Here is a 15,540-nt window from a genome sequence, read left to right as displayed (position 1 = left end):
TATCGGCGTGTATTGTTTTGTTGGATTGATTAAAACAAATAAATCGATTTAAAAAAAAAATGAGAATCAATTTTGAATTTTGAGGGCTTCACGGTGGGAGAGGGGTTAGTGCGTCTGCCTCACAATACGAAGTTCCTGCAGTCCTGGGTTCAAATCCAGGCTCGGGATCTTTCTGTGTGGAGTTTGCATGTTCTCCCCGTGAATGCGTGGGTTCCCTCCGGGTACTCTGGCTTCCTCCCACTTCCAAAGTGTGAATGTGAGTGTGAATGTTGTCTGTCTATCTGTGTTGGCCCTGCGATGAGGTGGCGACTTGTCCAGGGTGTACCCTGCCTTCCGCCCGATTGTAGCTGAGATAGGCGCCAGCGCCCCCCGCGACCCCGAAAGGGAATAAGCGGTAGAAAATGGATGGAATTTTGAATCGCACAATGTATTCGATTCGATTCGAATCAAATACAAAATACTATCTGTATTTGCTTTTGTTTTCTTTCCTTGTTGAAAGTGCCTTGACTGCTGAGTGAGTTATAAATGTATGTTTCTTGTTCAATAAAAAAATTACAAAAAAACTTAAATCTTTGTGTTGGGAAAAAAAAAGATTTAAAAAAATTAAGCTCGGGGCTGGCGACACTGGTGGGCGTTGTAATTAGAGATGTCCGATAATGGCTTTTTTTGCCGATATCCGATATTCTCATTGATTGATTGAAACTTTTATTAGTGGATTGCACAGTACAGTACATATTCTGTACAATTGACCACTAAATGGTAACACCCCAATAAGTTTTTCAACTTGTGTAAGTCGGGGTCAGAAAGAAAGAAAGAAAGAAAGAAAGAAAGAAAGAAAGAAAGAAAGAAAGAAAGAAAGAAAGAAAATGTTCACTTGGTGTCCAGCAGATGGAGAGAAGTACGCGAACACATCACTGTTTAGCAGATGGCAAGAAGTACGTGAACACATCATTGTATGCCAAACGAACTACAAACCCCATTGGCGCCATTTCCGGGGCCGTAAGGCAGTTTGGTGTCGTGCCGAATTGCGCTTTGAACTCCAGGAACGGGCGGGAGCGTGCTACTCGACTACATTCATCCGGAACTGCGGTGTTGGGTATGATTTAAATCAACTTCATCATTTAAACTCTCTGTACTGTGACTAACTTGTATTTCGTACACAATCACGACGATGAACACCTCCTGTGCATTTGTCAACATGAACTTAGCTGTGCCTCCTCCACGTTGGAATGCGATATACTTACGTAACCATCAATGCGAGCTACTGGTATTTATGTAAATATATATTTTTATTAGTAGCTACTTTACTGCTAACCACACTTCTGACAGCTGCATTTGCCAGCGATTTGCAGCCTTTGCTTTGTAACGTTAGCGTCACGTAGCTAACGTTAACCGTCGCTCACTTATTGGACGTCTCCCAACAAGTCCACATTGTCTATCAATCAATCAATCAATGTTTACTTATACAGCCCTAAATCACTAGTGTCTCAAAGGGCTGCACAAACCACCACGACATCCTCGGTAGGCCCACATAAGGGCAAGGAAAACTCACACCCAGTGGGACGTCGGTGACAATGATGACTATGAGAACCTTGGAGAGGAGGAAAGCAATGGATGTCGAGCGGGTCTAACATGATACTGTGAAAGTTCAATCCACAATGGATCCAACACAGTCGCGAGAGTCCAGTCCAAAGCGGGTCCAACTCAGCAGCGAGAGTCCCGTTCACAGCGGAGCCAGCAGGAAACCATCCCAAGCGGAGGCGGATCAGCAGCGCAGAGATGTCCCCAGCCGATACACAGGCAAGCAGTACATGGCCACCGGATCGGACCGGACCCCCTCCACAGGGGAGAGTGGGACATAGAAGAAAAAGAAAAGAAACAGCAGATCAACTGGTCTAAAAAGGGAGTCTATTTAAAGGCTACAGTATACAAATGAGTTTTAAGGTGAGACTTAAATGCTTCTACTGAGGTGGCATCTCGAACTGTTACCGGGAGGGCATTCCAGAGTACTGGAGCCCGAACGGAAAACGCTCTATAGCCCGCAGACTTTTTTTGGGCTTTGGGAATCACTAACAAGCCGGAGTCCTTTGAACGCAGATTTCTTGCCGGGACATATGGTACAATACAATCGGCAAGATAGGATGGAGCTAGACCGTGTAGTATTTTATACGTAAGTAGTAAAACCTTAAAGTCACGTCTAAGCACAGTGCAAGTAAAACAACCCTTTTTTAAAATGTTCAACAGTTACATCTTAATTCTGCCGACAAGGCTGTTTTCTTTCTCCTCTGGCGTCAAACCTGAAAGATCAGTAAATGCCAGAATGTTCCTTTTTGTTGTCCTCAATCAATCAATGTTTATTTATATAGCCCTAAATAACTAGTGTCTCAAAGGGCTGCACAAACCACTACGACATCCTCGAGCCCACATAAGGGCAAGGAAAACTCACCCCAGTGGGACGTCGGTGACAGTGATTATGCTTGCACCTCCTGGTACCCCAGCACCTCCAATACCCTCAAATCTAGACTCCAAACATCCCAGAATAAGCTAGTCCTTTTACTTTTAGACCTCCACCCCAGATCACACCTCACTCCAACCCACTTCTCCAAAGTGGGCTGGCTCAGGGTGGAGGACAGAGTAAAACAACTTGCACTGAGCCTAGTCTATAAAATCCGCTACAGCTCCCTGATACCGAAGTACATGTCAAACTACTTCCTTAAAGGAGAACATTATCACAATTTCAAAAAGGGTTAAAAACACCAAAAAATCAGTTCCCAGTGGCTTGTTGTATTTTTTTTTTATTTTTTATTTTATTTTACCGGTTCCGGAATATCCCTAAATAAAGCTTTAAAGTGCCTTATTTTCTCTATCTTCGAAACCACTATCCATTTCCCTGTGACGTCATACAGTGCTGCCAATACAAACAACATGGCGGTTACCACAGCAAGATATAGCGACATTAGCCCGGATTCAGACTCGAATTTCAGCGGCTTAAGCGATTCAACAGATTTTGCATGTATTGAAAAAGATGGTCGGAGTATGTAGGCAGATAGTCCGTCCGTCCGTTTCCTACCGCTTATTACCTTTCGGGGTCGCGGGGGGCGCTGGCGCCTATCTCAGCTACACCTCATCGCAGGGCCAACACAGAAAGACAGACAACTTTCACACTCACATTCACACACTAGGGCCAATTTAGTGTTGCCAATCAACCTATCCCCAGGTGCATGTCTTTGGAGGTAGGCAGATAGCGAACACGAAATTGAAGAAGAAATTGAAGCCATTGACACTATTCGGCCATAGCGTGGGTGTACCTAATGAAGTGGCCCATAGCATGGCTGCGTTATTAGCATCGCCGGTAAAATGTGCGGACCAAACGATCAGGACTTTCGCATCTTGTGACACTGGAGGAACTTAAATCCGTCGATTGGTAAGTGTTTGTTTCGCATTATATGTGGGTATCTAGTTTCAAATGTACATACAGCTAGTGTAAATAGCATGTTAGCATCGATTAGCATAGCATGTTAGCATCGATTAGCTGGCAGTCATGCCGTGACCAAATATGTCTGATTAGCACATAAGTCAACAACATCAACGAAACTCACCTTTGTGATTTTGTTGACTTAATCGTTGCAAATGCATCTGCAGGTTATCCATACATCTTTGTGCCATGTCTGTCTTAGCACCGCCGGTCAAATGTGAAGACACTTTGGTACATTCAATGGGGGTCTGGCGGCAGATTTCTTGCCAGTGGTGCAACTTGAATCCCTCCCTGTTAGTGTTGTTTCACCCTCCGACAACACACCGACGAGGCATGATGTCTCCAAGGTTCCAAAAAATAGTCGAAAAAACGAAAAATAACAGAGCTGAGACCCAGTGTTTGTAATGTGAAAATGAATATGGCGGGTGTGTTACCTCGGTGACGTCACGTTCTGAAGATCGATAAACAGAAAGGCGTTTAATTTGCCAAAATTCACCCATTTAGAGTTTGGAAATCGGTTAAAAAAATAGATGGTCTTTTTCTGCAACATCAAGGTATATATTGACTCTTGCATAGGTTTGGTGATAATGTTCCCCTTTAACGCCATAACCACAACACCAGGGGGAGCTCCACAAACCACGTTAAACCCAGATTCCGATCCAACAAAGGTCTTAACTCATTCTCTTTCTATGCCACATCAATGTGGAATGCACTCCCAACAGGTGTAAAAGAAAGTGCATCTCTATATTCCTTCAAAGCCGCTCTAAAACAACACCTCCAGGCAACTTCTACCCTTTACTAATACCCTCCTCCATTCACATCCCATCTCCCCGGATTGTAAATAACCTAATGTAAATAATCAAATGTATTTCTAATGTATTTACTTGCTCTTATGCTATGTGAACTCACTATGTTCTCTGCTGGCTGTACATATCCTACTAAGTAAGACCTACACTGTTTCAATGTCCATTTCTCTGTCGATGCAATTGTTGATGACTGAAGTACTGATATCAACCAAAACTCCTCATCCCACCCCCCGGATTGTAAATAATGTAAATGATTCAATGTATATACTATGATGATTAACCTGTGTGATGACTGTTTTATGCTGATAGTATATATTTGAACCATGAATTGATTAACGTGGACCCCGACTTAAACAAGTTGAAAAACTTATTGGGGTGTTACCATTTAGTGGTCAATTGTATGGAATATGTACTGTACTGTGCAATCTACTAATGAAAGTATCAATCAGTCAAACAATGATGACTGTGAGAAACCTTGGAGAGGACCGCATATGTAGGAAAGATTCATGTTTGAGGATATTGATAGCAAAGGCCTAGAAAAAAAAAAGCGATTACATTGGGACGGATTAAGATGTTTTTAGACACATTTACTAGGATAATTCTGGGAAATCCCTTATCTTTCTATTGTGTTGCTAGTGTTTTAGTGAGTTTAACAGTACCTGATAGTCGGAGGGGTTTGTCCACGGGTGTATTGAGGCCAATGTCTCAGGGAAGTTGACGGCAGCTGTATGGACGGCACAAGCTCAGGTGATCTCCGGTAAGTGGCGACTTTTTACCACAATTTATACACTGAAAACTGCTGGTTGACATTTGGTCGGGATCCATTATTCGCTTGACCGCTCTGATCCATAGTAAAGCTTCACCTCCGGGAATTTTAAACAAGGAATCACCGTGTGTTTGTGTGGCTAAAGGCTAAAGCTTCCCAACTCCATCTTTCTACTTTGACTCCTCCATTATTAATCGAACAAATTGCAAAAAGATTCAGCAACACAGATGTCCAAAATACTGTGTAATTATGCGGTTAAAGCAGACGACTTTTAGCTGTGTGTGTGCGCAACGCTAATATTTCCTTTCAGTCCGTGACGTCACGCGTACACGTCATCATTCCGCAACATTTTCAACAAGAAACTCCCGGGAAATTGAAAATTGCAATTTAGTAAACTAAAGCGGCCGTATTGGCATGTGTTGCAATGTTAAGATTTCCTCATTGATATATAAACTATCAGACTGCGTGGTGGGTAGTAGTGGCTTTCAGTAGGCCTTTAAATGCTTCTACTGAGGTAGCATCTCGAACTGTTACCGGGAGGGCATTCCAGAGTACTGGAGCCTGAACGGAAAATGCTCTATAGCCCGCAGACGTTTTTTGGGCTCTAGGAATCACTAATAAGCCGGGAGTCCTTTGAACGCAGATTTCTTGCCGGGACATATGGTACAATACAATCGGCAAGATAGGATGGAGCTAGACCGTGTAGTATTTTATACGTAAGTAGTAAAACCTTAAAGTCACATCTTAAGTGCACAGGAAGCCAGTGCAGGTGAGCCAGTATAGGTATATATATATACATAGGTATGTATGTATATAAAGGTATATACGGTATAGGCGTAATATGATCAAGTTTTCTTGTTCTTGTCAAAAGTCTAGCAGCCGCATTTTGTACCAACTGTAATCTTTTAATGCTAGACATGGGGAGACCCGAAAATAATACGTTACAGTAATCGAGACGAGACGTAACAAACGCATGGATAATGATCTCGGCGTGGTTAGTGGACAAAATGGAGCAAATTTTAGCGATATTACGGACATGAAAGAAGGCCGTTTAAGTAACGCTTTTAATGTGTGACTCAAACGAGAGAGTTGGGTCGAAGATAATACCCAGATACCCAGTCAATGAATCTTCCATCCATCCATTTCTACCAAGTATCCTCTTCGGGGTCACGGGGGGTGCTGAAGTCTATGTCAGCCACAATCGGGCGGAAGGCCTTGTACACTCTGGACAAGTCGCCAACACAGATAGACAGACAACATTCACCCACTAGGGACCATTTAGTGTTGCCAATCAACCTATCCCCAGGTGCATGTCTTTGGAGGTGGGAGTGGCCTATCCCCAGGTGCATGTCTTTGGAGGTGGGAGGGGCCTATCCCCAGGTGCATGTCTTTGGAGGTGGGAGGAAGCTGGAGTACCCGGAGGGAACCCATGCGGTCACGGGAAGAACATGCAATCAAGGTCTATTTATACAGCCCTAAATCAACAGTGTCTCAAAAGGCTGCACGAGCCACAACAACATCCTCGGCTCAGATCCCACATCAGGGCAAGGAAAAACTCGACCCATTGGGATGACATTGAACATCCTTGGAGGGGACCGCTGATGTGTGCAATGGACATGGAGTGGATCAAGTTAGTGGTGTGAGAGTCCAGTCCATAGTGGATCTAGTTGGTGTGAGAGTCCAGTCCATACAGGATCTAGTTAATAGTGTGAGAGTCCAGTCCATACTGGATCTAGTTAATAGTGTGAGAGTCCAGTCCATAGTGGATCTGGTTGGTGTGAGAGTCCAGTCCATACAGGATCTAGTTAATAGTGTGAGAGTCCAGTCCATAGTGGATCTGGTTGGTGTGAGAGTCCAGTCCATACAGGATCTAGTTAATAGTGTGAGAGTCCAGTCCATACTGGATCTAATTAATAACGTGAGAGTCCAGTCCATAGTGGATCTAGTTAATAGTGTGAGAGTCGAGTCCATAGTGGATCTAACATAATAGTGTGAGATTCCAGTCCGTAGTGGATCTAACACAATAGTGTGAGAGTCCAGTCCATAGTGGATGTAACATAGTAGTGTGAAAGTCCAGTCCATAGTGGATCTAGTTAATAGTGTGAGAGTCCAGGCCAACATGGATCTGGTTAATAGTGTGAGAGTCCAGTCCATAGTGGATCGAGTTAATAGTGTGAGTCCAGTCCATAGTAGATCTAGTTAATAGTGTGAGAGTCCAGTCCACAGTGGATCTAGTTAATAGTGTGAGAGTCCAGTCCACAGTGGATCTAGTTAATAGTGTGAGAGTCCAGTCCATAGTGGATCTAGTTAATAGTGTGAGAGTCCAGTCCATAGTAGATGTAGTTAATAGTGGGAGAGTCCAGTCCACAGTGGATCTAGTTTAAAGTGTGAGAGTCCAGTCCATAGTGGTTTTAGTTGATAGTGTGAGAGTCCAGTCCACAGTGGATCTAGTTAATAGTGTGAGAGTCCAGTCCATAGTGGATCTAACATAATAGTGTGAGGGAACCAGACCAAGATGTGAATTATATATAAAAAACATCCAAAATATCCATGCTAAATAGAGGGGAAGTACAGTATGTACCCTCCATGCCCTTTATTATTTTGGTCCGCGTTATATGGGCGTAATAGTGCTTGTGCTTGCAGGGTGTTCAACAAGATTTGGGGGAAACCGTCCTTTTGCTATGATTTATGGGTACATATGTGGCCCAGTGGGCTTTTTCCTCACACTTTGCTTGGTTTCTGTTAAACAAAACAGGATGTCATGCACTTTACTTTAGTTGTGTGCACTCTTTTCAACCACAATTCTGCATAAATCAACTGGTCATGCACAATACTGATGAATGTTAATGAATATTCAATAAGTAGTCAATAATAAATACATTCCAAGCTAGTCTGTATTCAGTATGATGATTTAATAAGCTGTTTAAAAGGCAGTAATTAAAGTAAAGTGTATGATATGTAATAAGTAGTCCTAAGAGTGGTGTGATTCTGAACATAAGCATTAGTGAAATAAAGAACTCATACCATGCCATGTAACATTTATGTAATATTCACCGAGACCATGATGTTACATTTGGTTGAAATGATTTTTTGTCCGGCTTGCTATCCTCTGCCATAGTTGTTAAGTCATTTGATATGTTGCCTTTAAATGTAATCTCACTCGCACCTTTTGCACTGACCGACACTTATGTCATTTACTGCCAAGACCCTGGTCACCCAACTGGAACCCGTTAGAGTGACTGATTAGAGCAGTTGTGCAGCAACGATGAAGGATTTAGCACCTCGGGTAGGGCTCTAATTACAACTACATGACGAGTAGGGCTGCAGTGTTAAGAGTCCAAAAGCTCAGGGGCTGGACCTCAAAATTTGGATGTTTTGTCAATTTGTTAATTGCAAAAGAAAAACATCCGCTTTCACACTGCACTGGCAATACATCCATTATCCTGCCCTTACTACTCGTTTCCAGCATGTGCAGCTGGACAGATGGTTAACAGAATGAAGAAACAGAAGCTCCAGAAGTTTTGATTTAATATTCCCTCTGTTGAATCATTTTCCTTTTTCAGTTTTATTTCTTGACACATCTTCCTTCATTTAGGTTTGAAAGACTGAAAATATAAACATAACAAAATTATCACGTGTGTTATATATTTTACATACCGTATTTTTCGGACTGTAAGTCGCAGTTTTTTTTCATAGTTTGGCCGGGGGTGCGACTTACACTAAGGAGTGACTTATGTGTGAAATTATCAACACATTACCGTAAAATATCAAATAATATTATTTAGCTCATTCACGTAAGAGACTAGACGTATAAGATTTCACGGGATTTAGCGATTAGGAGTGACAGATTGTTTGGTAAAGGTATAGCATGTTCTATATGTTATAGTTATTTGAATGACTCTAACCATAACATGTTAGGTTAACATAGCAGGCACCTTCTCAGTTGGTTATTTATGCCTCATATAACCTACACTTATTCAGCCTGTTGTTCACTATTCTTTATTTATTTTAAATTGCCTTTCACATGTCTATTCTTGGTGTTGGATTTCATCAAATAAATTTCCTCCAAAAATGCGACTTATTCTCCAGTGCGACTTATATGTGTTTTTTTTCCCTTCTTTTTTATGCATTTTCGGCAGGTGCGACTTATACTCCAGAGCGATTTATACTCCGAAAAATACGGTTAATAAAATAGAAGGTTTAGTGTTAATACCATCACACAATAAACTACAGCTGTTTCCGCATATAGAAATGAAACATTCACAGCAAACATGTGGTTCAGCACATCTATCCATTTTCTACCGCTTGTCCCTTTTGGGGTCGCGGGGGGTCGCTGGAGCCTATCTGAGCTGCATTCGGGCGGAAGATAGTGTTCACCCTGGACAAATTGCCACCGCATCAAAGGGCCAACACAGATAGACAGACAACATTCACACTCACATTCACACACTAGGGACCATTTAGTGTTGCCAATCAACCTATCCCCAGGTGCATGTCTTTGGAGGTGGGAGAAAGCCGGAGTACCCAGGGGGAACCCGTGAGGTCACAGGGAGAACATGCAAACTCCACACAGAAAGATCCCGAGCCCGGGATTGAACGCAGGACAACTCAGGACCTTTGTATTGTGAGGCACATGCTCTAACCCGTGACCACCGTGCTGCCTGGTTCATCACAATTAAACCTAAGATGTTGCTCTATTGCCCTCTATTAATCAAAATCAGGGTGTATTAAACAAGATTTGAATGCGAGTGTTTAACGGACAAAAAAACAACAACCACAAGTACAAAAGACATCAAAGTCAGCAATTTCAATACATTCATACTTTGTTGTTCAGTTGCTGTTAAATGTCTGATTTTCGTGATTTATTTTGATTTTTTTTTCAGGGTCAATCAGGCCATCTTCTTCTGCTCACCTACTGCTGCTTCATTGTGACCCATATGTGTCACTGTTGCCCTCTGTGGGGTGGTGGGAGCACTGCATAGATGAGCAACCCTAGTTTGAATGGTTTTATCGAGCCTGTTCAGGGGATGTTTGGCGGGCCAAATTAAAAGCTTTGGTGGGTCAGATGTGCCCTGGGCCGCCAGTTGAATAGGCCTGTCCTTAGGACTAAACTCTTGGCTGTAAATGTACGGTAAAGGTTTTGCCAGCACAGTAGAACCTCAATTTACGAACTAATTTGTTTCTGAACATGGTTCGTAAATGGACAAGTTCATACACTGAAGCAGAGTTCCCTATAAGAAAGAAAGTAAACATGAATAATTGGTTCTAGACTTGACTAAAGCCCCTATTTCAGTAAAATATTGCACTCTTTGAAGTCACTATAATGTAGATTGACACATATATAACAGATGTGAAATGGATTAACAATCTTATTATAAAAACAACAACTGCAGGCTAAACTGTTAACACACACGCACAAAAACTCTCAAATACGTCAACAACCATGTTGCTGGCGAATGTTTGTGCCATGCACCCGACAAGTGGAGAACATGCGACAAGTAGGCAGTGGGGTTCGTTTACGTTGGTGTTTATTTATTTGAAGAATCCAATAAAAAGAAGTTTGAAAGCAAAAACATTGAAACAATCTGGGTATATGCAATTTACCATCCATCCATCCATTTTCTACCGCTTATTCCCTTTTGGGGTGGCGGGGGGCGCTGGCGCCTATCTCAGCTACAATCGGACGGGAGGCAGGGTACACCCTGGACAAGTCGCCACCTCATCACAGGGCCAACACAGATAGACAGACAACATTCACACACTAGGGCCAATTTACAACTGTGGAAAATAAGACTTAGTCTAGTGGGCGGGGCATAAACAACATGATGTGTATATATAATAATCCAATCCACTTTATTTATATAGCACATTTAAACAACAAAATGTTTCCAAAGTGCTGCACAACAATATTGATAACAACATTCAAATACTATCCTGAGCTCCACCAATGACTGAATAACACAAAAAATAAAAATAAATAATGATAAATAAATAAATAAATACATATAAAGACAATATAAAATAAATATGATTAAAAAGATTTTAAGGGTGAAACCAATTAAAACAGTAAATTGAAATCAAAATTTTAAAACACAGAGGGCAACAGAGGACCACACAACCCACGTAGTGTTAAAAGCCAGAGAATAAAAATGGGTCTTAAGACGAGACTTAAAACACTCTGCAGTACTGTAACAAGTGTAGGCTGAGGTGTCAGCTTATATTGCCTACATTTTATATACATCTTTTTGCTGCAAGTCCATCCATCCATCCATCTTCTTCCGCTTATCCGCGGTCGGGTCGCGGGGGCAGCAGCCTAAGCAGGGAAGCCCAGGCTTTCCTCTCCCGAGCCGGGGAATCCCAAGGCGTTCCCAGGCCAGCCGGGAGACATAGTCTTCCCAACGTGTCCTGGGTCTTCCCCGGGGCCTCCTACCGGTCGGACGTGCCCGAAATACCTCCCTAGGGAGGCGTTCTGGTGGCATCCTGACCAGATGACCAAACCACCTCATCTGGCTCCTCTCCATGTGGAGGAGCAGCGGCTTTACTTTGAGCTCCTCCCGGATGGCATATCTTCTCACCCTATCTCTAAGGGAGAGACCCGCCACCCTGCGGAGGAAACTCATTTGGGTCGCTTGTACCCGTGATCTTATCCTTTCGGTCATGACCCAAAGCTCATGATCATAGGTGAGGATGGGAACGTAGATCGACCGGTAAATTGAGAGCTTTGGCTTTCGATACAGCGTCCGCATTACTGAAGACGCCGCACCGATCCGCCTGTCCATCTCACCATCCACTCTTCCCTCATTAGTTAATAAGACTCCTAGCTACTGGAACCCCTCCACTTGGGGCAGGGTCTCCTCCCCAACCCGGAGATGGCACTCTACCCTTTTCCGGGCGAGAACCATGGACTCTGACTTGGAGGTGCTGATTCTCATCCCAGTCGCTTCACACTCTGCTGCGAACTGATCCAGTGAGAGCTGAAGATCCTGGCCAGATGAAGCCATCAGGACGTTGACTGCGCCTAGAAATTCTGTCCATAAAAGTTATGAACAGAATGGGTGACAATGGGCAACCTTGGCGGAGTCCAAACCTCACTGGAAAAGTGTCAGACTTACTGCCGGCAAGTGACAAATAAAAAAATCATCAAATGTCAATGAACACGTACTGTACATAACAAACAACTTCATGGGAGAAATGCCGCAGGTTCAATTTATTCTCCAAGGATTGGTGTTCCGTGGACTGTGTTGTTGCAGAACTGAATTTTGTCTTGATTTAGCATACTAAATAGATTTCTTATGAGCATTAATGTGATTTGTATTTCTTTCCCTTTTTTTGCCAGGTATCCTAATGGCGACAGACATTGTGTCGCAGTTGGCAGAGTCCTTGGCCAAAACCGTAGTTGAGGAGGGGGAGCTGAGTTATAAAGGCCAGGGAAGAAAGCTTGATGATTCCCAATCAGGTGAGAGGCGGAACGCTGCAGTCCTGGATCTGGAAGATATAGTTTGACAGAAACATTTTCGGGCATAGATGCATGTTTTGCTTTAGTCTAATTCTCAAGCTCAACCATTTCCCCGTCTTTAGTTGAGGAGATTGTGAAGGACATCAAGGACTTTGAGGGTCTCCAGGCTCTGAGACTGGAGGGGAACACTGTTGGTGTGGAGGCAGCAAAAGCCATCGCCAAGGCCCTCGAGACCAAGAGCCAGTTCAAGGTTCCCACCTTCTATCTTCCTTCTCTTCATTTGCATTTTAAAGTAATTTAATTAGGCAGTTCCTCCAGGATTTTGCGACATCATGATCGCGCAATTTCAACAGATGCTCGTAAAATTATGTGCAACCTCGCATTTTTGCAATGCCCGCAACTTTCTTGCACGTTTAGGTCAGTGGGATTTAGCTCTGAGCGGCGTTTAAAAGCGCACGTCAAGTGTCTAATCAAAATGTTCAGTCGTGGTCAAATGTTTACACACACTTGTAAAGAACATAATGTCATGGCCAATGTTCCCTCTAATTTTTCATGTGTGTGAGCAAACGCAAAAACTCCTTGAGCATTCAGTGGAGCACGTGTGAGCAACATCAGTGCACATTGAGGCCACACCTGTCCCAATCCTGACTAAATCCATCCATCCATCCATCATCTTCCGCTTATCCGAGGTCGGGTCGCGGGGGCAGCAGCCTAAGCAGGGAAACCCAGACTTCCCTCTCCCCATCCACTTCGTCTAGCTCTTCCCGGGGGATCCCGAGGCGTTCACAGGCCAGCCGGGAGACATAGTCTTCTCAACGTATCCTGGGTCTTCCCCGTGGCCTCCTACCGGTTGGACGTGCCCTAAACACCTCCCTAGGGAGGCGTTCGGGTGGCATCCTGACCAGATGCCCGAGCCACCTCATCTGGCTCCTCTCCATGTGGAGGAGCAGCGGCTTTACTTTGAGTTCCTCCCGGATGGCAGAGCTTCTCACCCTATCTCTAAGGGAGAGACCCGCCACACGGCGGAGGAAACTCATTTCGGCCGCTTGTACCCGTGATCTTGTCCTTTCTGTCATGACCCAATGCTCATGACCATAGGTGAGGATGGGAACGTAGATCGATCGGTAAATTGAGAGCTTTGCCTTCTGGCTCAGCTCCTTCTTCACCACAACGGATTGATACAACGTCCGCATTATTGAAGACGCCGCACCGATCCGCCTGTCGATCTCACCATCCACTCTTCCCCCACTCGTGAACAAGACTCCTAGGTACTTGAACTCCTCCACTTGGGGCAGAGTCTCCTCCCCAACCCGGAGGTGGTACTCCACCCTTTTCCGGGCGAGAACCATGGACTCGGACTTGGTGGTGCTGATTCTCATTCCGGTCTCTTCACACTCGGCTGAGAGCTGAAGATCCCGGCCAGATGAAGCCATCAGGACCACATCATCTGCAAAAAGCAGAGACCTAATCCCGCGGCCACCAAACCGGAACCCCTCAACGCCTTGACTGTGAATGCCTAGAAATTCTGTCCATAAAAGTTATGAACAGAATAGACTAAATAACAAGTAAAATTTCATATTATTCTAATCAAATGACAGAAGTCACTTCCATGTGATCATTTTCTAATGTAAGTGTTTTGGCTCACTTACAATGACAAGAACAACACATTTTGTTTTGCAATGAGCTGTGTACTCGTATTGTGTGTCTGGGTGGGGGTCCTGCTTTGGAAAAAATGTGTACCCATTTCAGATATCGCACTTAGTTCCCATTAAAACATTCACATGTTGCACAATGAGATGTAAGCATTGGATCATGTGTACCGTATTTTCCGCACAATAAGGCGCACCTAAAAACCTAAAATTTTCTCAAAAGCCTTATAATCCAGTGCGCCTTATATATGGACCAATATTGAGCATCAACAGGTTTCACAACTACGGTAAGCAGCTGCCGATTTCATTTTGCCCCGTAGTAGAAGAAGCGCGCGGTGCATGCTGGGATATATGACTGCGCCAGGTGTGCCGTTTTCATTTCCATTTGTGTGTTTATGTAAAGACCCCAAAATGGCTCCTATTGAGAAACATGATTTCAGGAAGGCAGGAATTGTCACTAAACTGCTAGACAACAGTAGCGACACTGACTCCATTAACGACGTCTCAAAATAGTGCAAAGCAATAACATTATATCCATAACTCAACGTTGCTCAAACATTAATGTCACACAACACAACACTCAAAATAAACATGTAAAGCTCACTTGTTCTCATAGTCATCATTGTCACCAACGTCCCACTGGGTGGGAGTTTTCCTTGCCCTTATGTGGGCCTACCGAGGATGTCGTAGTGGTTTGTGTTGTGGTTTTTGCAGCCCTTTGAGACACTAGTGATTTAGGGCTATATAAGTAAACATTGATTGATTGATTGATTTATTAAGTCATTACTCATCCATGAATCCCTCAAATTCTCCTTCATTGTCCGAATTAGACATGCCACAAGAGGTTTCGCAACTACGGTAAGCAGCCGCCAACCTTATTTTCCCCCGTAGAAGAAGAAGCGCGTGGTGCATGCTGGGATATATGACTGCGGGAGGCGTGCCGAGTTTAAACTCAAGGTGAAAAGTCACACAGTAGAAGACGGGAATAGAGCAGCAGCAAAAGAATTTAACATTAAGAGCAGCGACACTGACTCCTTTAATGACGACTTCGACGATGTTGGATGCCGTATTCGCTCAACTGTTTGATTCAAACACTGAAGAAGAAGAAATTCAGGGATTCGTAGATGAGGAATAACTTAATAAAGTGAGCTTTACATGTTTATTTTGTGTGTTGTGTTGTGTGACATTATCGTTTGAGCAACGTTGAGTTATTGATATATTATTGCTTTGCACTATTTCGAGTGTTACTATATGGGGCGGTATAGCTCGGTTGGTAGAGTGGCCGTGCCAGCAACTTGAGGGTTGCAGGTTCGATCCCCGCTTCTGCCATCCCAGTCACTGCCGTTGTGTACTTGGGCAAGACACTTTACCCACCTGCTCCCAGTACC

The 15,540-nt window shown here is 43.7% G+C and overlaps 1 protein-coding gene across 2 annotated transcripts in view; it reads left to right on the top strand.

Moving 5' to 3' along the window:
* The first annotated feature begins 939 nt into the window (after positions 1–939).
* The window catches only part of rangap1a (RAN GTPase activating protein 1a), a 55,468-nt gene continuing 40,867 nt past the window's right edge, over positions 940–15,540 (top strand). For both annotated transcript variants that reach the window (XM_061884524.1, XM_061884525.1), the window contains exons 1-3: positions 940–1,096; positions 12,384–12,503; positions 12,626–12,753. In XM_061884524.1, coding sequence (XP_061740508.1) covers positions 12,392–12,503; positions 12,626–12,753 — 240 coding nt within the window. In that variant the 5' untranslated portion in view covers positions 940–1,096; positions 12,384–12,391. The remainder of the gene's footprint in view (positions 1,097–12,383; positions 12,504–12,625; positions 12,754–15,540) is intronic.

The sequence above is a fragment of the Nerophis ophidion genome, linkage group LG23 (assembly GCF_033978795.1).
Source record: "Nerophis ophidion isolate RoL-2023_Sa linkage group LG23, RoL_Noph_v1.0, whole genome shotgun sequence".
Classification (NCBI taxonomy): domain Eukaryota; kingdom Metazoa; phylum Chordata; class Actinopteri; order Syngnathiformes; family Syngnathidae; genus Nerophis; species Nerophis ophidion.
The sequence above is the reverse complement of the archived record's forward strand: the minus strand, read 5'-3'. Positions and strand labels throughout refer to the sequence as shown.